The following is a 25388-nucleotide window of genomic DNA, read 5'->3' on the forward strand; positions in this document are numbered from 1 at the left end:
TTTCTCTGTGTTCGTCATTATACACACGTCCCTAATATCGTAACGTCTCCGGCATTCAATCACGCACGCGAGCTTGTTAGTAAGTTAAGGAACTTTGTTGGAAACAGAACAACCAATTCCACACGTTAGTTCCGTTAAGAAGGCCGGTTTGACTTCAACCGTACGCCCGCCTCAACGTTTATCGATGCGCAGATGAAAACGACAACCTGCGTTTGCCGCTAACGAACACCAGGTGGCGGTGTTTTGTTCTTCTTTTTTTTTAGCTCGTCTCTGGGCGCCCCTGGTAACGCACAGTGCATGATCCCTGTGCGTTTTGGCGAAATGAACATTTAACCTGTGTAGACAGTAGGAGCAAGTGGAGCTGTGGACTGGACTGGACCGGCTCGGCGGACTATTTTTTTGTTACCATGCCAAATACCCGAGCTTTTTAGTCTTTGCCCAAACTGAAGTGGTCAATGCCAACGATTCCTCCGAAGGCGATGGGTCGGTGTGCAGGTGAGCCAACGCGAGGAGAGGGACCGCTTCGCACATGGGAACCGTGTCGCCCGACCTGATCCGCATTTGAACAGTTCCGAGGACGCACGGGGACGCGTCTTTAGAGACAAGCATGACAGATATACGAGGCGCCCATCTACCCAAGGAGAACGGACACATCGCTCCGCCGAGCGACAACTTTCCCCATCCCTCCGCGGGGAACATACCCGAGGACACCCCGGTGTCTTCCACCAGTGAGTTGACCCAGACCTGGGTCCACGTAGCAAAGACGTTTGTTATCATCTTCCCCATATACGCATTGGGCTATTTTGAGTTCAGCTTCAGCTGGCTGTTGATTGGACTTATTCTCTTTTTCGTGTGGAGGAGAAACACTGGAGGGAAGCACAGCCGCCTGAGTCGAGCTTTCGCTTTCTTTGAGCGAGATGAGAGAAGTATCAAGCAGAGTGTTACGATCTCTGATTTACCACCATGGGTAAGGCACTCTGTGAAATATACCGGGGATGACATCATGTTCACGTCGTTTATCCCACTTGAGCTGGTTCTCTGTAAAGCATGTGGTATTTTTGTGAGGAATATTTTTGAGTTTCCAGGAAGAAACAATCAGCTGACGAGAGCAGGAGGAGCAGAGTTGAGCTGTAAAGCTGTGATGGAGCAGCTGTTCCCCCCCCCCCCCCCCCCCCCCAGCAGTGACATTAGACTGAGTCCCAGTCTAAATACAGCAGGGTACAATGGTGAACCAGACACCACGCTGCAAGGGAAACATGCCCAGGGTCCCTGTTATTTTGGGATTCACACTGCTCAATTGCAGTAACTCACTCCATTACAGCAAACGTGTTAGATGTCCCTGGGGTTCTTAATATTCTTTCCTCCTTCTCAGGGTTAACAGATTAGTGTACAGGGTTTCATTGGGAATCTCCTGAAACCTCCCCAAAGATCTCTAGCAGCCCCACCATATGAGTCAATGAGATACGCTTGCATTTCATCAAGTGGCATCCAAAACACAAAATACATCAACTCGGTTGATCATTTAGAGATCAATATTTTGAACTGCAGGCAGTGTTTTGTAGGTGTGTCTAATGATGTATGCAACACTCATTATGTTTGTCACACAGCCATATGCTCTGAGGCACTTGTTATTTTCATAGAAGCTTGTAAGACATCATGTAATCCATGTTGTTAACGACTGTCTGGAGGGAGTTGGATTATAGCATCAAGGGGATTCAAAGTAAATGTCTTGGCCTCTTTTTAATAGGCTAATGTACTTAGTTTCCTTAATGAAGGATACAATGGTTATGCATGAGTCCATATTCCACATTCATTCATTTAATTCCAAACTCCCTGCTGACTGCTGCCACATATCCACAAGTTAACTCCACTGAAAGTCCAGAGGACAAAGATAAACTGGCTGTAGAAGACACTTCAGGCACTTTTTTTGTAATCTTCTGTAGATAAACCCCATCTGTGGTTCTACAACATTCTTTAGAACCACAGATGGTCTCAGGGGTCCAGTTTGGAAATCACTAATGGACACAGGGTTAGATTGCATTTAATCGACTGCTATCTAAGCACAAAATGGTGAGCTTCGAGTCCCTCCTTCTTAACTTATCAAACTATAAATACAACACTTTCCATATCGGACTCATCACAGAGTCAGAGCACCGACTTGTTTGTGGCGCTCGGTACGGCCTCATGTTTTTAGAACAGTAAAAAGCTTATTCTGCTGACACATGGCCGAGGAGGCATTGAGACTATTACATGGGGGTGGAGGTACAGCATCCCATTTAGAGGGATGGGGCAATAATGGATGGCCTTAAGCCTGCATGTGGTTCATAAAAGAAACGTCCGGTTAAGCACTACAAGTAACTCTGGTCGTACCTGGGGAGGCTGAGCATCACAGGAAAACACTTTGCACCTTCTAGGGCTTTGCAGCAATTGATTAGCATGCCTGACAAGCCAAGCTCGTATCTCTGCATTTATGCTGCGCTGCCATCAAGGGGTGGGAAATTTATAGTTATAGCTCTTAAATCTCTGCTAGTGCCAGTTTTTCCCCACCGGGCAGACAGGAGTGAGCCTTAATAGACATGGCACTGCTTCCACAAAGGCTCTTTAGTGTAGTGCCCACATTCCCAAACTTCTACTGCTGAAAAGCACTCCTTGTTCAACTTAAGACCCTCAGCCGTATTCATGTGGGTGAGTCATTGGCTGGCCGGAGTAGAAGCTAATTAAGGATATGGATCACATCTTAATATCACACAATACATTCAGCACACGGTCTCGCTAACTGCTGCTGTATTGTGTATGAAAACCATGGAAATACATCACTTTTTGCAATATTACGATATTACAAATATCCCACATGTAAGACAGTATCTAGTTTCATATTACAATATCAATATATTATTGATATATTGCTTTGTACACACACACACACACACACACACAAAGATGCTGACTAAATCATCCACCCAAAGGACCACAGACATTAGTTCACACTGTTGTTTAGGGAATTAGGCAAATCTGACCTCTTTAGTGTATAAACTATAAAAAAGAGCAAAGTAAATACGGGCAAGATATGACACCTCAACAACTATACAACGTCTAGTTGACATCGAGTTGGTATTTCGACTTTGTTTCCAGGTCTTGCTCATTGAGAGCAGTTTGACCAACCCTCTTAGTTTCAAGGACACTCACAATTACACTTTCAAGACATATGCACCAATGAATTTGAAGCTTTATAATTGAGCCGCTTTACTCCCACTTTCTGCTTCTCAGCTCGGTTTTATCGGCCAGCACTTAAAACGTGTCCCGTTGAGTGCATCGTCCGTTACTTCAACTGCATTGTCTGAATGAGGTTACTGTGTCAGCTGTTATAATGAAGCATGCCAGCGTGTCACACAGAGGATTATATTATTTCCACCTCATAACAAAACTATCGTCCCGGGATCTGTCATCCGAAGTAGAACCTTCTGCCTCCCCGTCTTCCTGCTCTTGTCACTGCTTGACATCAGTGCTGGATAAGCACTTCTGCTGCCTCCATGAGGAACCGTGCTGTTCCCCGTAGACGTCGAACTGCATGTCATCTCTCAGCAGCACTCCAGCCAGAAACTCCACTTCATCTTACTGTTGAGTTTAGGGAATGTCTGCCTTCGATTCAGTGTGACAAAGAGTCAGGAATGTTTATCTGTTATTTATTAAGGCGGCGTGTGCTTTGCTGCACACCTTTGTGCACCGTATTGACATATCCATCCCAGACATTTCCTTTAACTCTTGTTAAATCAAGGGCCGATTTACTTTGGCCGTCACACCAGATTAGTCAAACTGCAGCTCAGTCTCACAGCACCGTCAAAGCCGGGGGAGATGTGTGGAGGTCTGGGGACGTGAGAGTGGTTGGTGTTGGATTGTATTTCTGAAATGTCTTCAAATTAGAGAAAAGCTTTCTAAATTCCTTCTAATTTACCTGTAAACTCAATAGCGTAAGGCATGAGTGCACTTTGCTCACACTCAGGGTGTGAAGAAAAAGTAGGTGTAAGGTTTGCACTGAAGTCAGTTATTTTATAAGGGCGAACACAAAGAGATGACGATACAGGAAAGGTCATAAAAGCAAACGTTCTGAAGGTCGAGTAGAAACTCAACGACCTCTACTTTGACGAGTGTTTTCCATCTTGCCTTTTCCTTCATCTCCCTTCCTTTCTTTCCAATAGAAAACCCACTCTGTCTTCTCTTCTTTGAAAGTGTAATCACACTAATGTGTGTGTCCGGATGCCAAGTTCGTCGAGATAGATAGGCCTGTTTGAAATGAGAAATCTGACATCTTAAAACGTTTTCTTAGGATAACCGAAGTGGTTTTACTTTGGACCTATGATTTTTAAGTCAGACTGGCACCACATGGCTTGGTACGTGGAACATGCCTATAACAATGTTGCATTACCATCCTTATTAAAACCAACGTACACTAGAGATCATGTGCTCTCTTTTCTCCACTGCAGGTCAACTTCCCGGACATAGAGCGAGTGGAGTGGCTGAACAAGGTAAAGAACTGAGCGGCTATCGCTCGGATTTGTCCTCTTGAGTGGCGCCCTCCTTTACACCTTGTGTGAACTGGAGTAAATGGAATGGATGTCTGTCGCTCCTCTGCTCTCTCCTCTTCCCACTGGTACTGCTGCTGCTGCACTGTGCAATGCATTAACCCCCATGTTAATCCCCATGGCAACGACCTGGATGTAAATTGTAAAGCAGTCACGTTTAAATGATCTAAATGCTGCTATACAAATTTAAAACGGCTTTTGTCTCTGCTTGATGTGAATATTTTAAAGTCACTTTATCATTCACAGATGTTCCTGTTTGAATAACAATAATAGCTTAAAGAGGGAGAGATTGTGACATATTGATATCCCACAAGATCTTACAGCACAAGCATGCACATGCCCTTTAGGGTAATTATATGATGTAAAGGGCATTGTCCCAACACGCCTCTACCATCAATTATCTTTTAAGTTCAGTCTTCTCTGTCTGCATCCCCTCAGACCGTGAAACAGATGTGGCCCTACATGTGCCAGTTTGTGGAGAAGCTGCTCCACGAGACGATCGAGCCGGCGGTGAAGCAGTCCAACGCCCACCTCAGCACCTTCTGCTTCAGCAAGATCAACATGGGAGACAAAGTGAGCCCCTCTTCTAAGACGGGTCACCTGTTGTTCCGGCAGTGGCAACACAGGCGACTGGCAGCATGCCACTGGGACAGCTGGGGAGGGCGTGCGGGAGCTTCAACGTCAACATGCGGGCTCGTCACTGACACTCGTTGCATAAATAGTTTCCATGTGCGGGTCGGGAGGCGGGGGCCGACCTTGTGCCCACCACGTGTGGGTTTCGGGAGATGTGGAGGTGTTGGTTTAGTGTTGATTGACTGGAGTGGTGCAGGGGTCATAATGGTTCCCTCTCTCTTGCGGTGAAGCCCCCGAGGATCAACGGGGTCAAGGTTTATACGGAAAACGTGGATAAGCGACAGATCATCATGGACCTGCAGATCAGGTGAGCCCACCAGATCCCTATTTACATCACAATTGTCTTCTGTTCTGGAAGCCTACAGAGCCCGGGGACTGCCATAGAAAGACAAAGTGATCAAATTCAGGCTATGATTTATCAATTTGTGCGCACAAGATAAGTGTATGTACAGAGAGACAGCACAGCTGACCTGTTTTCTATAAAGTCCATAGCCTCCTCTAAATCAGCATATTGCTGACAACATAATCTACAATCTCTTAATGTCTTCTTTAGTTGCATTTTAAGAACAATAATTCCTTGCAAACAATTCAACAACGTCTTAATAACTCATCTCCAAGCTAAAGTGCAGCTTAATTAATTAGTCTCCATCCATAGCGATCTACAACCAAGTGTCTTTAGCACTGCCAAAATTATTTCATTATTTAATTTGTGCCGAAGAAAACCTGGGGATGATTGAATTAAATTGATATAACTAATCATATCTTGTAGTAGTAAATCTTGGCCTCAATATCAATATTTTTCCTCTATTTGTCCGCTCTCGGTATCCATAGAAGCTTCTTTAAGATTGTAGATATGCTCTGAATTATTTATTTCTCAACAGTAATACTGTATTAAATACAGCATTGAGAGCAACTTGAATCCAGCGTGGTGATGGGAGACACAAAGAATTAAAAACTACTCTATACTACTGTATAGAGAGGTAATTACCTAACATCATTACAACAAGTGGCTATTGCTGGAAAGAGTGCAGACCGTAAATAATATTAGAAACCTTGGGATTTCTTAAAATCATTGCACGGTCTTGTAAACATGAGGATTTATAATGCCTGATGACTCAATGAGCTAAACATCTGGAGGAAAAGCCCTTTGATGCATGTTTGTGTTGATATTACCCATAAAGATAATGAATAAAACACGGAGTCACCATGATTTAACCAACGTCATGTCTCGACCAACCATGAAAGTCACTTTAATATTGATTAAAAAAAAGGATTTTTACTGAACATATTTTGTGTTTTTGTCACTCAGCTTTGTTGGCAACACCGAGATTGACATCGACATCAAACGCTACTACTGCAAAGCCGGCATTAAGAGCATTCAGGTAAGGCCGTTCCTCTTTGTCTGATTGATTTCACGTCCTCACTGAGGTACTTTCTGCTGGCACGAGTCGTGACCTCAACATTGGTTGTCAGAAAAGGGCAGGAAGTGGCACGGTGTCTTCAGTAAAAGGTCTCCCGTCGGCTCTGAGGCTGATTCAGGAGCCGATCGACTGCAGCGTTTTGGTACAGCGCATGAAAATATGCTGACGGTATTTGGACTGGCGCTAGAACAATATTTGGTATTATTTCTGCATGAAGTGTTCTACCAGTGATGAGCCTATCATGTAATGAATTACAACAACAATGAAATTGTTTCTAACTTGACACACCTTCAAAATATAGCAATGCTTACTTGCAAGTCACAGGCATCATATGTCTAAAGGTTGTGACCAGTTCATCCAAAGAACTGATTATTTAATGATTTTTTACGGGAATTCCAAAGAAAAAAAGCTATAGACAAATCTGAGCACCTTTGATTTATTAAGACCACTTGGGTTTGAATTTGGCTAAAAAGAAAGCAAAATTAAAAGAGAATCATAACACAAAAGGTGACAAATAAAATATATTTTTTTGAAAGGTGTTACTGTACATGTTGCTGTAAAATATTATAATTGTCTTACCAGACTGAGCTAATTGTACTTATGTACAATAATAATAATAATAATAATAATAAAAGTGCTTGGAGAATTGTTTATAGTAGATACAAAAAATGACATATACTCAATTTAAAACTATTACAAAATAAATAAATAATAATAATAATGCGTCCGTCCATCCACTCCTAAATACAAACATGTACCCTTTTAATTTGCGTATTACTTGTTGAGAGAGTGTTTGTGTGTGTTTTGTGTGTCCTTGGCCCTTTTTGTGGCTCTATGGAACCAAGCAGGCAGAGAAAACAATCAGTGTTTCTCCTCGGAGACGGATAGCTGTTAGGTCGGTCCCTGGGAGACATTTGTTACTCACTGCTCCCGTTACGTAACTCAGGCAGACCTAAATATCTCTGCAGCGCTCATACAGCCCCATCACTCCGTGAGCTGGTTTACATTACACGAGCAGGTGCATTTCACCCCACGATAGCGCTTAGATTACTGGTGGCTTTGTGAGGAGAGGGGTTAACCGCGGGCGGATATTATACTTTGACTATTTGTTTAACGTCAGCCTGTCGTGTGGTCCGACTGCTATGATGGAGGTCCACTCCACCTCACGGCTACTGTACAGACAAAGACGGCAGCCATTTTTCTTTTGTAGATTGTCGTGTTTAAGACGGATACGTCCATACTTGACATATGTGTTCTTAAGGCTATACAATCTACAGAAATGTGATGACTGTGTAATAACATTGAGATGTAAAATGTGGTACTGTCTCATAAGGGGAACATCATTTTCAAATTCTTGGTTTAAAACTGAATTATTGTTCATGCCTCCTAGATATTCAAGGGTCTAAACTTAATTTTGGTTTGCCAGCTGGCTCTCTATATCATTTTAAAGGGAGCTCATTTAATCTTACAGATGACAAAGTTTCAGTTTCACAGTTTTTATCTTCAGGAAACGTCTGAAATCTTATAATGTGAAATCCTAAAATAAATGCAACAACATTATCTTCAAAGAGATGCACACTAAACACGCCTAATTAGTATTGGTTTCAACGGTTATTGGTTCAAATTGTGTTTTGTTTGTTGTTGTTTTCCAATTTCCCTAAGATTTCATTTCTATCCATGCTGGAAATACAAATATAGCCCCCAAACAAATATATTGGTGCTGGAATTCAAACTTTGTTCCCCGGTGTTGATCAGAGCAGCGATGCGGTCAGCTGTGTGGCGTCCACATGACACGTGTAAAGCACTTCCAATACCATAATCCCTGTAATCGTCATAATATGTTATGGAGAAGGTGGACGATGACACGGGGTGAAGGTGTGAAGTCGGGCCGTGGTCAAGTTTCCAACCTTGTCATGTGCTCCGCCGCTGAAGAAGGTCGTGGGCCAGCCGGGTGTGAGGTTCCCTTTAGCTCTCCCTTTGTGTCTGTAAGTCAATATGTTCCTCTTGGGTTTCCATAGATCCACGGCGTGTTGAGAGTGGTGTTGGAGCCGTTGCTGGGTGACATGCCTCTTGTTGGAGCTCTGTCTATGTTCTTTCTCAAGAAGCCGGTAAGTTTCAGATGCTGATGATATGACTCTATAGTTAAATCAATTAAACAGAGAAGCGGTGCAGGTTAAGATGAGTCTGCAGTCTGAAGGAATGCATTGTGAGTAGAGTAGATGCTATTAAACTGGGATTTGCGATAAGCATGTCCTTAATTCCATCCCCTGAGATGGTGCAGCAGGGAAACGCATTACCCCTCGAGGTGTTGTACTTTTATTTCCTTTGCAGGCTTTATCTCTGTTGTCTCTTGTGCCACGTTTGGCCCCAATTCTGTGAACATCCCCAAATGTCCTGAATATCTTGTATACTCCACTTTGGCTCTCTGCATGTTTTATAGTCTCTCTACATTTTATAAGATTGCATCTCCCTGGTTTTCTGCTTTATCCGTTTGCCTCTTTCAGGCATAAAATAAAAACTACCCCTTGTAACTCTGTTCGAGGCGCAAGTCTAAAAAATGAGAGTAAAGAAATGGGAGTGGGCCTCCTGTAAGTCAAATCATAGCTGAATCACAGTACAATGTGTTTCTTTCATTTTTTACACCCGTAAACAACGATATTGTCTACATTCCTGGAGCTCAAACGCTCTCCATCACGTTCCATGATTTGCATTTCACATTGCCTATTGTTTGCATATCTAATATTTTCCAGCGTACAGAGCCCCTGCTGCACAGCTTTACAATGTTTGGTAGATTTATGCCAAATGGGAGGACCCAGTGGAACTATAGCAGAGCTTTAAATAGCTGCAGACCAAGCCGGCCCTACTTTGGAAGATTTCTCCACTCAAAAAAGCTAAAGGTGGAGATATCAGGAGGCTGAAGGGAGAAGGCAACAGCCCTCAGTAAATCGTGTCGCAGTCGCACGTGTACACACACACACACATGTACACCCGCTTCTAGATGAGGAGAATTACTTTGGCAGAGAGAGAGAGAAATTAAGTTGTAAAATAAATTTACTGTGGGCAGAAGAATCTCAAAGATGTGTACCCTGGAATCCAAATATCTCATCTTCCTTCTCCCAGCGTGCCATAGAAGGCCTGATCCCAAGTGCCAAATGAGATAGGAACCTTTCCAGACCATAATAGGTCTTGATCTTGGCTGTGCAATCGCTTTGACGTGTCTGTGTAAGCAAAAGGATGCAACACATTCTACTGGGAGACCTAAAAAGAGAGTCCACGGCTCAGCTGGACTGTCTTACACTTTAAAAATGGATTCATGAAGCAATGGATGATATCTGTTGACGCTGGTTACATATCGTGACCTTTTTATTCGACTAATGTTTTGATTAATCAATAGAATTGATCTATTGATACTTTGGGGATAGTTAAAAATGTGTGGCAAAAAAAACAAAACGTAAATTGAAAAATAACCCATAATTATTTTGATAATTGATAAATATAGCTGACCAAATTTGAGGATACCTTGCTTTTTCTTGTTGGTATCAATATAGTTTAAATGATGCTTGTCAGCATTGTTGCCAGTGTCCCATTCTACGAGTCGTTTGACTGCTCCATGGAAGTGATTTGCAGGCAGGGGGCGTGTCCCTCCACAGCGCCTCCCCACAGCGCCTCCCCAGCACATCGGATCACAGCCCTGCAGTGCTCCCCTCTCCCCTGCGGCATCAGCGCATCTGCTGCAGTATTGTAAACGCATCTTGGGCAGAAAAGTAGGGTGGGAACGACTCATTTAGAAAGCCTCTTCAGGCTCGAAGGCAGAAGCGGATCAAAGCTCTCTGAGACGCAGGATCAGTTCTCTGATGCCGTCCACACTCTCTTTGATTTGCTTTCCTCCACTGTCACTCTCCCATTTGACACACCCAGAGAGTGAATGTACTTTTTTTTTTTTTTTTTACTTTCAATGTTAAAGTGTCTGTGATCTTTTTATACCCTGACAAGTAATGAGACCCCAGAGGCTAGCTGCTGCTTTTATAAATATTTTAGTGAGCAGGTGTTTTTGTATTAATTTCCATACAAAGATCTGTGCTTTGGCCTCTTGTTGTGACTCATAAACTGGAGCTGATTTTTCACGCAGCATCCGTTTATACACTTAGAAGGTTAAGCGAACTTTAATGGAAAACCCCAAAAGGTAGAAGCAGTGAGGTTGAATATAGAAGGCCAGAGAAGGTTGTGGTTTATTTTTACATTCCTTTGTCAAACTGGTGTGCACATTTCTCTAAAATAATGAATATGGCAACAATATACATTGTAGGTAAAGCAGTGCTTTGTTCTCCAAATTAACTCCAATAGCAACGATATAATTTTTTGATTTCTATGTTTTTGCTGCAACTTGTTCATGACGATTTGTCGCCACTGTTATTTATCAGCAGAGTTGGTTGGACAAAAAAAATGGATACGTTCTCCTTTCTCTCTTCTTTTAGCTTCTGGACATAAACTGGACTGGCCTCACCAATATACTTGACATTCCTGGGCTCAAGTAAGTCTAGTAAATGTCTTTGTTTGTGAGAGAAAAGAATGAATGTGGGAGGTTTTTAGTGTTTTAGGAAACTGAATACGCGTCTAGTTTATTGACGCTGTATAACTGCGACCATGAAATATGTTTTTTTTTTTTCTTTTATCGTTTTGAATGCGTCAAAAATGTGTTGATTCTGCTTTTTAAGAATCTCAATGACATGTTGGTGGATTTAGTCAACCGATACTGACGCTTCTTTCTGTAGGGGGAAGTTTCACTAGATTTCTTTACCAAATGCACTGCCAATGTCTTTCTTACTGGAGGCCGATGGTGTCCTTGTCTTTGTTACTGTTGTGATTAAGAGCTTGACCCGAGTTGATAGAGTTAAACTTGAGCTAAAGTATGATGTATTTATCATGCAGTACGTTCACATCCACACATTACTTAGAATAACCAGATTAAGATGATAGTTTTATGATCTAACTGAACTAAATCTGGTCAGAGAAGGAAATGTGCTCCTTGTAGCCTGTTTCCTCATCCTTGTTTGGTTTGTCTCGCTTATATTGAGTGTCTTTTCCCCTCGGGTAGTTGTGTGGGCTGAGCACAGAGTAAATGAAAGTCGATTAAGAGACGCTAAAGGCCCAACACAATTACTCACTGCTGTCTTGAGTGGTTCATACTTTATTCACAACCCCAATAAACTGACACGCATGAATGCTGCATGTGATTCTCTTGGCATGCAGCTTGTAGTCATATACCCTGCTGATGTGGACAGACATGCTGGCACAGGCAGAGCTCAGTGGGCGGGCTCCGTCGGCTCCTTTGTGGAGTCTTGTGCAGTGCAATGCGTGTATGTGTAAACATGTGCCTGTGTGTGTGTGTGTGTGTGTCTCTTAAACCCTGTTGTTGTTGTTGTTATGCAACCAATGCCATACTTGTTTTCATGTTGCGATGTGTCATCGCCGCGTCTGTTTTAGAATCAAAATCAAAACAAGTCTCCAGCCATGCTACTGGCTCTGTGAGGCTGAGCTCAGGGTGCTAATGCAGCTGTTTAGCGTGTTCACCATATTTGATAGCGTGATAGCATGCTAACATTTAATAACTATCACTAAACGCAACGTAATGCCGAGGCCGATGATGGGAATGTAGTTTGGCTGTTATTTAATCATAAACCAAAGCATTGGACGAATTAAAGTTTGACCTGGTGATGGTGCTTGATGATAGATCACTAATGTTATTAAAATGAATTATGAAAGTCTGTGCCGCTCGGACTTAATCACCACTAGCAAGGCATGTCGACCAAAGGATGACATAACTTGTCTTTAACATGGCCCACAGGAGAGTAAAACCCACAATACCGTAATGCACTTGCTGTATCTTATAAAGTGTGCATGTCTGCACTATTGTCCTTCAGTTAATAACACTTTTGGTTGCTTTGCGTGCACACACATGCAGGTGTGTGGGGCGTTCCGGTGTTTACGCCCAGGGAGCAATTGAAATGCAGCAATAAGCGCTGATGCCGCAGGAATCCCTTCACACACTCAGCTCTCAGCTGGAGGAGAGCTCCGTCTCATTGTGGTCCCCCGCCAGGGAAACACAATGCCTCTAATCGGCTCACGGAGAAGAGCTGGATCCTGCCGGTTCGTTGGAAAATGAGCTGAGGGTTTGATCAAATAATGTTTCTCTTGACTACCGACACAAACACAGACGGTTTAATTGAGTTTATCTCAATGCACGTTTTGTCAGAGTAGCAAAAAGGTCAAATCTGGCCACATGCTCCAAACAGATAGGGGTCATCATTTCACCTCTACTACTGGGTCCATACAATCAAAATTCACAGCTCTCCATTATAACATTATTTATGACAGGATTACATTTAGGTTCTCTGTCCCATTCAGTAACTCAGCATTGCAAAAATCTAAGAAAGCTTGGACAAACTCGTTCAACGGTTCAACCCTGCTTTTAATAATATTTAAAGGGTTAGGCCATTTATTTCTCCTAAAAATCTTATCCACGCCCTCATAACGAGTAGACTACTGTAACTGCTTTCTCTCTGACTGCAGCTCATCTCCTTGACTCGGACGAGGAGACATGACTAGATTACACAGATCCTTACTTCCTACGTGCTGCTTTTAAAATTGATTTCAGGATATAATGGATTAGGTACAAAGCCCTGAGAGACCTCGCCCCAGGTTATCCATCAGATGTCTTATTGCCCCGTGTTCCCTGCAGCACCCTGAGATCCTCGGATGCATCCCTCCTTGTATAGTACTAAGGCCTAGATTCTTACACGAAGGTGATACAGCTTTAACAGTCAGGGCGTAACACGTTAAAGGTATCTACAAACAGCATTTATTTTATTTTCAACTAGTTTAATTATAATCTGTAATTAAATCAATTAAATCAAATTGAATAATGTGATTTAAAGGTAGCTTAACCGGCTCGAATCAAGTGAATCTGTGTGAGTCAGAGCAGAGGAGTTACAAACAGGCTGTCACCTCGTTGCTGTATGCTGCCACACTGGCGGACAACTAGAAAAGCAGATGTGATATGTACGTCAGATCTCGAGTGTTAGTAAGTGCCTGATTTATGAGGCAACTTGTTGTTGTCTCTTATTTGGCAGCATTTCTCATCAGCCATTTTGTAGATTTCTCCCGTGTGTTTTCAGAGTCCTGGGATCCTTCCAGAGACAATTACAGGATCACTTCCAGTTAACCAACTATTGATAAGGCCATCGACATTGTGATATATGGACAGCTGTGGCGTAATCACAACTGTGTCTCTACGAGTGACAGCCTGAGCAATAACCCCCGGATGATGAATTTTCACTCCCATCCCATTTCGTTCCCATGCGTGATTGCAGTTTTCCAGCCGTGCCGCAGCAGCTAAATGAATAAAGCAAAGCCTGGCGGGAATGCTTATCGGCCCTCACTGTCTCTGTTGTCACAACGTGTTGAATCAGTCGTGGCTCAGGTAGACATTCAGAGAGGGTTGTTGGCCGTGACTCCAATGTTCCTACTATCTTCTCACATCTAAATCAGAAATGCTCTGTAATAAACTGAGATTAAAGGAGAATATTTATAACCCAAGGGCACCCTTGCTGTCTATTAAATAATGCATTGCTTCGTTCTGTTTATCTTCCTTGCCTCCCTTCTCCCAACCTTCCCTCCTGTCGTTACAGCGGCTTCACTGACAATCTGATTCAAGACGTTATCTACAACTATCTGGTTTTACCCAATCGTATCACCATCCCACTGGTCGGGGATGTGGAACTGGCCAAGCTACGCTTCCCCATGCCGAAGGTACTAATGCAGTGGTTCAATGTGCCTCTTCTTCTAGCTATTTGGGTGAGATTGTAAGCTCACTGCATGGGCAATGTAACGAGGGAATTCATGGTTGGTAGCTGAAGGTTCTTGATTGGCCAATTCTCACTGGGGCTGTGGGATGTTTTATGATTATTCATGTAATAAAAGAAAGTCTTTATTGGGGATTAATTTGTGTTTAACTCACGAAACATTTCAAGGCTGTATCCATGGTAACATGATAACGATGCAGTGTATGTCACTGGTCTGGATCTTGTTGGAGATTGGAGATTGTTAAAATCTTATAAAAAGGAATATTACTATTATTATATTTAATAAAGGAAACCGAGTAAAATGTAAGTAACAAATAACCTCATTGGAACTATTTTGTCTCTACCTTCCCCTAGCAATAAGCCACAGCTTTCTCCTGCATTGCCTCATGACACCCGGTGGATGGTATCACATCCAATCATGTCGGATTCCCATTGTGACTTCTAAGTGTCGAGAGCTGCTATTTCAGAGTTTCTCTCCTTAACGCTGTTCTCTGCACGTCTCCACAGGGAGTCCTGAGGATTCACTTCTTGGAGGCTCAGGATCTGGAGGGGAAGGATACATTTCTGGGAGGGCTGATCAAGGGCAAGTCTGACCCGTACGGCATCCTGCAGATCGGCAACCAGCTGTTCCAGAGCAAGGCGGTGAAGGAGAGCCTCAATCCCAAATGGAACGAAGTCTATGAGGTGACGAGTTTGGGATGCCTCTCGGAGTAGGGAACGTTCATATCAGTGCTGTTTGAGTAATACTGAGATTGGTTGACAATAGAAACAAGTGTCCCAACCTGCATCCACATGGGTTATCTGTCTATTGTCCGGACCTGCCTTCATGAACAAGTATCAATATGTCCGTGTCTTCATCAGGCTCTGGTGTACGAGCACTCCGGTCAACACCTTGAGATTGAGCTGTTTGACGAAGATCCTGACAAAGATGATTTCCTGGGAAGGTGAGTCTCTCTCATTTCCTTCTCTGCTCGGATCTTCTCACACATACTTCTTAATAAATAAGGTATTTTGCACCTCAGCAATGTGACTGATATCTAAGAGCTGTGCTAGTAAACGTTAAAGTAAAGAAGAGGTGTTATCCCACACTTCCGAGCCCAAGGGCAAAGTCAATTGATTGTACCACAAGGCAGCAACACTACACCAAGTGCTGACAACACAATGTAGCCGATCGATAACTGGACCCCTTCTGTTCTGATTAACTGCTGTGATTCCTCTGCTTACTGTTTGTCATCCCGTTCGGAGTAATTCTTATTTTACATTATTCACAGCCTGATGATCGATATGACTGAGCTGCACAAAGAACAGAAGGTTGATGAGGTAAAACCATTTCTATGGTAAAATTATAGCATTTGATTAGAATGTGTTATGTTATACGTCGTAACGGAATTGTTTGACATCCTTCAGTCTTTTAAAGCTGAGGTCGGCGTCATCGGAGAATCACTAAAAGTACAATAGATTTGAAAATCATCCAACCTAAAAACACAGCCCAGTGTTGACAACTCTTTTCCAATGAAAGTAGATAAGCAGCATTTGTAGATAAGCAGCATTTGATATGAATGAAATGATTGGACGGGCTTATTGGAGTCCTGCGTTTGATTTAAGGATTGCTGTCGGGTTGTAAAGAGAAATTCATCAAATATAACAAAACAAGTTTCTAACAACTATTTGACTAAAATACATTACCCACCCCAGCGTAAGAAAAAACAACATTTTGGTCCCTTCAGTGACTCACCTTATTGATTTTACATCGATGCTGTGTAACACTGTTGCAGTGGTTTGACCTGGAAGAAACTCCGACTGGAAAACTCCACTTGAAACTGGAGTGGCTGTCTCTGCTCTCCACTCCTGAGAAGTTGGACCAGGTACAACACGGAAATAAAAGACATTTTCCTGCCTTAACAGCTAATATTATCCGTCATTTCACTTTGTGATGACTGCCTTTTACGGCCCTTTCCTGTCGATTCAGGTGCTGCGAAGTGTACGTGCAGACCGGAGCCTGGCCAATGATGGACTATCCTCAGCACTGCTCGTGGTCTATCTGGACTCAGCAAAGAACCTACCAGTAAGATACTGCAATGATCGCTCTATTTTGATGCTGTCAGTGCTTTTGCTCTGACCCTATAGATTGTGGTGAAGAATAGCATGATTAGGCTGATGCAGGCTTCTTTTTTCTCCACCCGAAACACACACACCTGGCCACATTAATCCTCAGAACCAGTTTAGTAAGAAATACTAGTGTTGCACACTTGTTTGAATAAGGATTATTGGTCAGTGTGCAGCAATGTTCCACTTTCCTGTCATCACGATGCTTAGTGAATACTGGCTCCCACTGCACCCTGACCTCCGGGTGAACCTCATTTTCCTCATTATCTTAGCTACTGCAAACCCATCCGTAAAAGCAATGATGAATGGTTATTATGGATGTAGCCTTCGACCTCAAACGGGTCAATATGTTTTTAACCACATTTCATGAATATGTCCCTACATCTCAGGGATTCTGTTTTATGCCAATATTTGCCAATGTGTCTAGCTGTTGTCCGATGAGAACCGTGAACCTCAAAAACCTCTACTTTTCAGGACCTGTGTACATATATTAAGTGTATCTAATACAATTTGAAATCTTCCATTGCACCTATTGTGTAACCTGTGACCTGTAAAAGAACCATCAATTACAAAATACCACGTTAGCCCATCTCGGTCCTCATAACTTCACCTTTTTCTCTTTACTCTCTTTCCTCCTCACCCAAGAGCGTCTTCACAGGCAGCTTAGGCTGTGGAAACTTAAGAGAGAGGAGAGCATCTGGTCTAGTCTTTTATGAGAGCAATACTTCAGAGTATAGAACACTTTTTGTGAGTCCCCCAGTACCTTTTGCATCCTGCTAGTGTTAGTGTTAGCATTAGCGGTGTGCAATGACGTGGGTTGAACAGTAACAGTAGTCTTTAAAAACCTGCATCTCAAAGCATGTGTTAGCTGCACGGGTTTCATTGTTAAGTCTGATTAAAATGAGTGCCAAATAACCGTTAACATAAAGCAGACGCCTCTAAACAGAGGACTCAGTTATGCCAGCTTGTTAGTCAGATGTATATTTTTCCAAATCAGGTGCTTAGTACTTTTTAATTTTTTTAAAATTTATTTTATACACTTTATCCACTTTATTCTATTTCTACTCCGTCTGTATATATAATATTATTCTTGTTTTTTACTCTTTTATCTTATTTCTGTTATTATACTACTTGTTTTACTTATTACTGTGAGCAATGCTGCTGTAATCCTGTAATTTCCCCACTGAGGGACTAATAAAGGATTATCTTATATTATCTTAGTTCAAGGCTAAAATATGGAATATCCGCAGTACAAATAGCTCACGGCGGAGCCCATAGTGATCTGTGTCTGCATTGGTGAGCCAATTAATGTGAAGCTGCACAGATACAGAATACCTGTAGCTTGTCTAAAAAGCGGCACACAGTAGCTCCTCCAAATCTTCCCTGAAGGAAACACTCTCATTATTCTGACCTGTGTTTTCATTGTTATCTCCCGGTACTGGCAACAGCATCAGCCCTCTTGCTGCTTTTCATTTATCTCCCACATCATTCCTTTCTGGCTCGTATTTCAACATGTTCTTCTGGGTTTCTCCTCAATGCCTCTTAGCCATACCCAACTCCCGTCCTACTAACTGTGGGTGTGATTTTCTCCCCCAAATCTCCTTGTGGCTTAAAGAGCAACCTGTCAGATTTCACCTATGATGGGTTGAAGCAAGTCTCAGTCTTTAAGGCCCTGAAGGTAATGTGGGAAAGATGGTTTGCACGTACAAATCACACCCTGTGTCTCATCTGTGTCTTCAAGTGCACCATACAATGTCATGTGGTTGTGAAGATTATCAAACAAGCAGAGGGAATTATCTAATGTAAAAAGAAATGTGCATGATGATGGATCATTTGTCTGTTTTGTGCCCTTGTTGTGCCTGTCAATGAGTTTCCACCTCTCCTAACTCTGGATCTTGCATGAAAAAGTCTAATACTGCACTCAACCTGTTCTATTCTCAATGTGTCTCCAATCTTTATGGTTAAATGAAACTGTGGTTTGTATTAGGAGGAAACATGTCTGTTCTGCCACCGATCCAACATCATTTTTCTGTGAATTGTGTGGAAGGTTTTCCACAGCAAACCTGCAGAGCAACCCAGCGTGATTAGTGTTGGCTGATCCCAAAGGAAGCATAGATGAGGAGGAACTGATGCGTGTCAGGCCAGCTTATCTGCATTTCTTTGAAATAGAAGGAACTCGACTGCTGCATTATTGTTTCTTCCCTTTAATATTTTCAGGGAGTTTCACGCTTCCCATTGTCACACATGCAGTGACACTCCTTTAGTGCAACGTAACCCTTGTGTGTCAGTTTCATCTGGCAGTATCGGGCAGTCGGGAGTGCAAGTATTTCCCTTTTGCTCCCAGTGGTTGACTCTTTGTTATCCTGACTGGCCGGCTGTTACCGAGGCAACAGACTGAGCCTCTGCATCTCTTTGTTGCCTTTATTCATCAGTTGATATCAACCCGTTGACCATATTTTCTTTATTGTGTCTACTCTGAGAAGTGGCTTTAATGTCTAAAATGCTTCTTGTAGGTCTTTCTTTCCGACATCCTTTGACATCAGACTGCTGCGCTGTGCACCTCAAAAGGTTGCAGCTAGTTTGCCGTCACTGCTTCGACGAAGACAAGAGACCTTTAAGTCTTACTTGTTACAAGCTATCGTCTCCACAATGGAAATAATACCAAATAATAGTGTGACAATCAGCTTTGGGTTTCCTAAAATGTGAGTTCACATATTTGTCTATGCATACACAACACCATCTATCCTGAGAAGGAAAAGCTCCACGAATGTGTACAGTAGCTGTACAGAAGGAGCATAATTACAATTTAGAGACACACCATTATATTTTGGGTAAATTAAGGATAATCATATAATATTGCTTTTTGTGCTTAGTGCATATTTGTAGCATATAAAGTGTGGGATTGTCTTAATCACCCTGAATGTACGATGTGGAGCTTAATTCTGATGCTGCTGAGAAATAGATGTCAGATTTCTACGCCATCCTCAAGAGAAAGGACAAGTTAACGAGTAAGTTACGTCCCCCCCCTGGCTGGCAGATATGTAGGTTATTATTATTCCGAATTTAGTACCGAATAATACTTCGCTGTTGAAACCCAGTATGCTAAAATCAGAAAGCAGAGGAGACAAAGCTCGGCAGTCTCCTTGGTAGCCTCTCTGCCTGCAGCCCCGCTTGTCAAAATGTATGGAATGCTGCTTCCCTTCTGAACCGCAGACTCTTTCACCGACTGTGTGCTTGATCCGGAGTCTCCAGATGCTAATGTTTGAGTTTGTGTGTTATTATATTGTCCGTTACTGACGTTCATGCATTTCGTGTCACAGTGGGGCCAATCAGCTGACTCCCCCCTCTCTCGTTCTCTGATAGTCTGCAAAGAAGAGCAGCAGCGAACCATGTCCGTATATCCAGCTGACCGTAGGACACAAAACACTTGAGAGCAAGGTGAGCCGTGTGTTGTCATATGGTCAGATGTTGCCCTTTCCTTTCATCGTGAGAGGAACAGCATCAGTCGATGTTAAGTTGGCAATAGCAACTGAATACATGCAGTTATATTCACCAGAAAACATCCCACAGCAACACATTGAAATCTAACAGCCAGCCGTCTCGTTCTTTCTTCTCTTCCTGGAGCTTTCTATTAAAAAAAAGTGTCGCTCTTCAGTGACTGAAAATGATTGTTCAGATAATAGACCGCGGTAACCTCCAACTCGCTAAGTGTCGGCTGAAGAGCTTCTGCATTGATATTTAGTGTTTTTACCAACTATTTCTCAAAGGAAACGTCTATAAGGAGTTCAAAAAGGGAAATTATTCAGGAGGAAGAAACACTTACTGTGAGTAGACCGAGTTGATTGTTGACGTTTTACTGCAAGCATGGGGGCTGAAGAAGGTTCGTTATGACCCCCTTTTGTAGAAGAGTTAAGAGATAGATGAAACAGTATATTATTGAACCATCTTAGCACTTAAATCTGATGGTGTTGCTCTTTTCTTTTGGGCGACAGAAAGTAATCTGACAAGTTAAAATGTATAACTGATACGATCACACAGGTTTATTGTTGTGGCCATCGGTTTTCATTATTTCAACTATGTTTCCGAGATTACAGATATGTTCTGATGCATACTATATATTTTCTCACTCACGATACAGTTGAATAATGATGAAGTTACATTTGGAGAAAAATAGATTTAATTCAGAAGAGGGTCACTCAAAATAGCCCCCCTCTCTTCACAACTATTTATACTATATGAGTGATGTCAATCAAGTGCAGTGGCCATAAAAACTCTCTGGTCACCTTGCCTACAATATACTCTGAATGAAAAAGGCCACGAGTCGGAATCCGTTCACTCAATATAGACGACCCTTAAAGTTAAGAAGACACTTTAACTCAAAGTCATTGTTCCACAGAAACTATGAAGCATCAGGCATATCACTGTCCTAATTATCGAATCAGATCTTGTGGCGAAACTGGAGAATGAATAGTAGATTACAAAAAATCAACAGAGCTGATTAGAGGTTGTAAACAACATTATTGAGTAGAGCTATAGAAATAAAGATAATATAATACTGAAACAAATAGACACATTATTTTATGTAAGGTGGGCAAAAATAAATATAACCTGAAAATATACCAAGAAAATGACCAAAACATGCAATAACAATATATGCTGTTCAGTTAATAATATCATGCTGACAGTGTTAGTGTGATTCTATATTTAAGTAAAACAATACAACCAGTCCTAATGGCTGAAGGTACCATTGAAGGATGTCTCCAGATGAATTGTGTTGTTAACTAGCTGCTCTGAAGAGCCTTTTAATTAATGACTAACGAAAGGCTACCTGTCTTCCCATAAAGATCCGGTACAAGACCAAGGAGCCTCTGTGGGAAGATTGTTTCTCATTCTTCGTTCACAACCCCAGGAGGCAGGAGCTGGAGCTGGAGGTGAGGCCGTGCGACCCAACGAAAACTCATTTAACATTTCACTGATGTGTCTTTTATGAGATCATGCACAAAGTGGATGAAGCAGCTGTCTCGGGTTCAAAGCATATCTTTCTTAACGCACAGGTGAAAGACGACAAGCACAAATGCACCCTGGGTAATTTGACGATGCCTTTGAGCGGCCTGTTGGCGGAGGAGGAAATGACGCTGACTCAAAGCTTTACTCTCAAGAACTCCGGGCCCAGCTCGACCATCAAACTCAAGATGGCCCTGAGGGTAAAGATGGACTGCATCCCTTCCCACTGTCCCGTATGAGTCGGCGATGTAAGACGTATTTATTTCAGGCCGAGGAAACCGGAACAGATGTTCAAGATCTGCTGTTCAGCTGCTCGGTACATTGGAACCAATGTTCCGGCGAAGCAGGCGTTGCTAAACGACGAACTAAAAATGTTATTTTATTTTGAGTTATTTTATTTATTGAACAGCCGCTGCAGCTTTTGAGCTCATCTCAATTCTAACTTGGCCCGGCCTCCCTTAGCAACTGTTAGGTTTCTTCTCAAAGCTCATATGCAGTTTACAATGACAACGGTGGCAGATGTACCACTCAGAATTATTCTTAATACTCGAAACATATTGAATCCTGGAATTCAGACGGAGGAAGAAAGCAGCGAGCTTCTCGTTTTTATGGCTCAGCAACATTTGATTTTTGCCGGCTGAAAGGTCAACTGTCCCGGGCACATTTGGTTGAAAAACGCCGTCACCGGCTCACTTTTTATTCTTTGAATGTTTAACGTTGTGTTGAGGTGCTCCGCGAAGGCAAAAGCCAGCTTCACCCAAATGACTGACGACTGATGATAATTATAATTAAAAATTAAAATGACAATGTTCTCGCTTCTCCCTGGTGGTGCCTGGCCATTTAAATAGTTCGATTGAATCTGTCACGGAGGTCTCCCCAATATAGTGAAGATGAATGGAGTTCAGTTTGTGGCACGGCATTAAAAAATATAATTACATTTAGAAAAAACCTTTCATTGTTACTCACGACAGTCCACATCTACAGAGCACAACAATCAAGTTATAATTAAAACTTTGTTAATTAATAAAGAATGAGTTATTATGACCCCCCCCCTATTGGACATGGCTCCCCCCAATTTAACCCCTGAACTCAAACATTAACTCATTTCTCAAAGGCGCCTTTCCATTACATGAGACTAATGCATCATATTGACTTTCTGTTTAAGACTATAATAATTTCCTTCACACGGATACTGTGGCAAGTATATTGCAATGCCCCTTTGTGACACTGAAACAAAGTGCATTCACTTGTATTGAGTCATCACAAAATGAATGCAGCTCTATCAAAATATTGACAGGCACTGAAATGGCTTTCCTGTATTGGATCACAACCAACATATCAAGATTCATAACGGATATCCAAAGAGGGAAATTGCTTTACAGGCTTAATGAGCGTTCTGGATCCAGAAGATGGAGAGATAGATAGCTCCATGAAAAATGATTTGCTGTACAAACATGCGAAAAAATACCTGACTGTCTTTGCTGAGTCTGCCGTTTTTAAACCACTTTACAAGAAAGTATTCGTCAGTCTGACCTCAAAGTCGGAGCATTGTTTAAGTCGCTCTGAGGTTGCATTTAAAACCAACCAACCCAACCAAAGCCCCTTTAAAAAAACAACTACTTTGCTGTATTTCTTCATCGCGATTCGGAGTAATGTCCTCCCGTCTTTCTGTAGATCCTGTCCCTGGAGAAGCAGGTGTCCTCAGACCAGCCCTCCTGCGTCCGGGTCAGGAAGTCCAGTGTGCCGCAGCCGACCCCGGCACCCATGCAGAGACGATCGGCCTCGGATTCCCCGCTGCCTCCGCCCACGCCTCCACCACGTACGGGCACCTCCACCCTCACCCTCCAACACAGGGACGGCGAGCCGTACTCAGCCAGCCCTCGCCGCAGCGTCTCCAACCTCAGCACCTGCATGTCGAGCTCCCAGAAGCACCTGTTTCACAAGGAGTCCACGCCCAGTCTGGCCTCGGACATCTCCCTGCCCTTCGCCACCTTGGAGCTTCAGCAAAGGCTTCGTCAGCTGCAGAAGTAAAAGACATAAATGATTCATCATTTCTAGAACTGTTGCCCAAGCACGGTTCCTATCATTTGAATTCTGCAGCTGCCTCTGAAGGAATGTCATCTTGACTTTAAGAAAAAAATAATTTGTGTACCTTTTATGAATATTTTATCCGTCTACCTGTCAAAACTATCCATCGCTGCCTGTTGTATAATTTAACTGCAGCCTGTGGAAGTGACTCTGACTTACTCTGGTGTGTTTATAGTGGCTCGGCCCCCAGCCAGTACCCCCTGGGTGAGGTCCAACTGACTGTCCGCCACAGCTCCCAGAGGAACAAGCTCATTGTGGTGGCGCACGCTTGCCGGTGAGGTCCACAACTGCCGTCACACCCTGCATTTAGATTGGCTTTTTTGGGAAGATATATGGTAGACTAGTTTCAAGGTTGTCTCATTTTCAAGGACTCTTTTCCAACTCGTCTGGTTTTTGGCCCAAGTCTCCGGCACTTATACTGATTTGAGGGTAGTGAGTCTCCACTAGGCAGCTCCTCTTGCTTCCTGTGGAGCTATTAAAATTAAGAATAAACGGGCACCGTTAACCTAAGTAACATGTGACTGGCAGCATGTGAGTGAAACAATCTTTGTCCTGTGTGTCCTCAGTAACTTGATAGCCTTCACCAAAGACGGCTCGGATCCCTTCATCCGCCTCTATTTGCTGCCTGACAAGAGCCGGACGGGGAGGAGGAAGACGAGCACGATGAAGAGGACCCTTCACCCAGTTTATGATCAGACGTGGGTTTAAATATTACTACCAAATGATTCAAATAAGTCGGTGTCGTGTTTGTTATCTCAAACTTATTCATGAACATCAGATTAATAATCTGATTTAACTTTCTAAATGATATTTGCTGTAAACAAATGAAGCGTGATATTACTCCGTAGTCAGACGTGTGTGTGTGTGTGCGTGTGCGTGTGTGTGTGTTTGCAGGTTTGAGTTTAGCGTGTCCATGGTGGAGCTCCACAGGAGAACTCTGGATGTAGCCGTGAAGAACGGAGGGAGCATCCTGTCCAAACACAAAGGGCTTCTGGGAAAGGTAACTTCTGGCGCTTATTGCGCGTATTCTCCAGCAGCAGAGCGACTCCCAAGTACGCCATTTAATCCCAAAACCTTTTTCTTTCTTGTTCAAATTCGCAGGTGCTGGTAGATTTAAGTGGGGACGATATATCAAAAGGATGTACACAATGGTAAACTTTCATCTTTTCCTGGAGCAGCGTTGAGTGACTTCTTCAGTCAATTTCAGTGCTTGAATACACATTTGTGTCATTTTCTCTTGCAGGTATGACCTGAGTGAAGACGGCGTGTCGTCTCAAAGCATAAGAAGTATTCAAGACTCCCTCTTCACATAGTGAGCCCACGCTTCGGCTGTAATATAGTTTTCTTGTTAATAAAAGGGCACATCATTTTGTTGTATTCATGTACATTTTTCATATATTTTACAGGACTCATTTTGGCATGCAAGACATTTTTCAAACATTTCCTGTCATTATTTAATTAATAGAAGATATTGTAACATAGTGTAACGTTTTGAAACACATTGCCTTGTCTCTTTTCGGTGTTTCATGTAAATATCAAGTCGCTGATGTTTAAAACTTTGCAGGGGTTTTCATGGCCATACATTTCCTCCGAGGAAATGATTATGGAGAGCTGTCAAAATTGTTTCTGCTGCCCGTTCCTTTTGTTCAAATGTGCCAAATTCTGTTTTGTCATTTGAGAAAACTCTTACCAAA

General features: G+C 42.6%; 1 protein-coding gene across 1 annotated transcript; it reads left to right on the top strand.

Annotated features, from left to right (window-relative positions):
- The first annotated feature begins 607 nt into the window (after window positions 1–607).
- Window positions 608–25055, top strand: esyt2b (extended synaptotagmin-like protein 2b). The gene is made up of 23 exons (XM_034560232.1): window positions 608–967; window positions 4482–4523; window positions 5019–5153; window positions 5444–5520; window positions 6523–6595; window positions 8653–8742; window positions 11110–11165; window positions 14323–14443; window positions 15004–15180; window positions 15358–15440; window positions 15768–15816; window positions 16272–16361; window positions 16466–16561; window positions 17248–17349; window positions 19966–20040; window positions 21447–21533; window positions 21657–21806; window positions 23281–23633; window positions 23870–23968; window positions 24261–24392; window positions 24589–24694; window positions 24796–24845; window positions 24938–25055. Exons 1-23 carry the CDS (start codon window positions 608–610, stop codon window positions 25005–25007), a joined length of 2673 nt encoding a protein of 890 aa, XP_034416123.1. The 3' UTR covers window positions 25008–25055.
- Window positions 25056–25388: the final 333 nt, after the last annotated feature.

The sequence above is a fragment of the Cyclopterus lumpus genome, chromosome 20 (assembly GCF_009769545.1).
Source record: "Cyclopterus lumpus isolate fCycLum1 chromosome 20, fCycLum1.pri, whole genome shotgun sequence".
Lineage (NCBI taxonomy): Eukaryota > Metazoa > Chordata > Actinopteri > Perciformes > Cyclopteridae > Cyclopterus > Cyclopterus lumpus.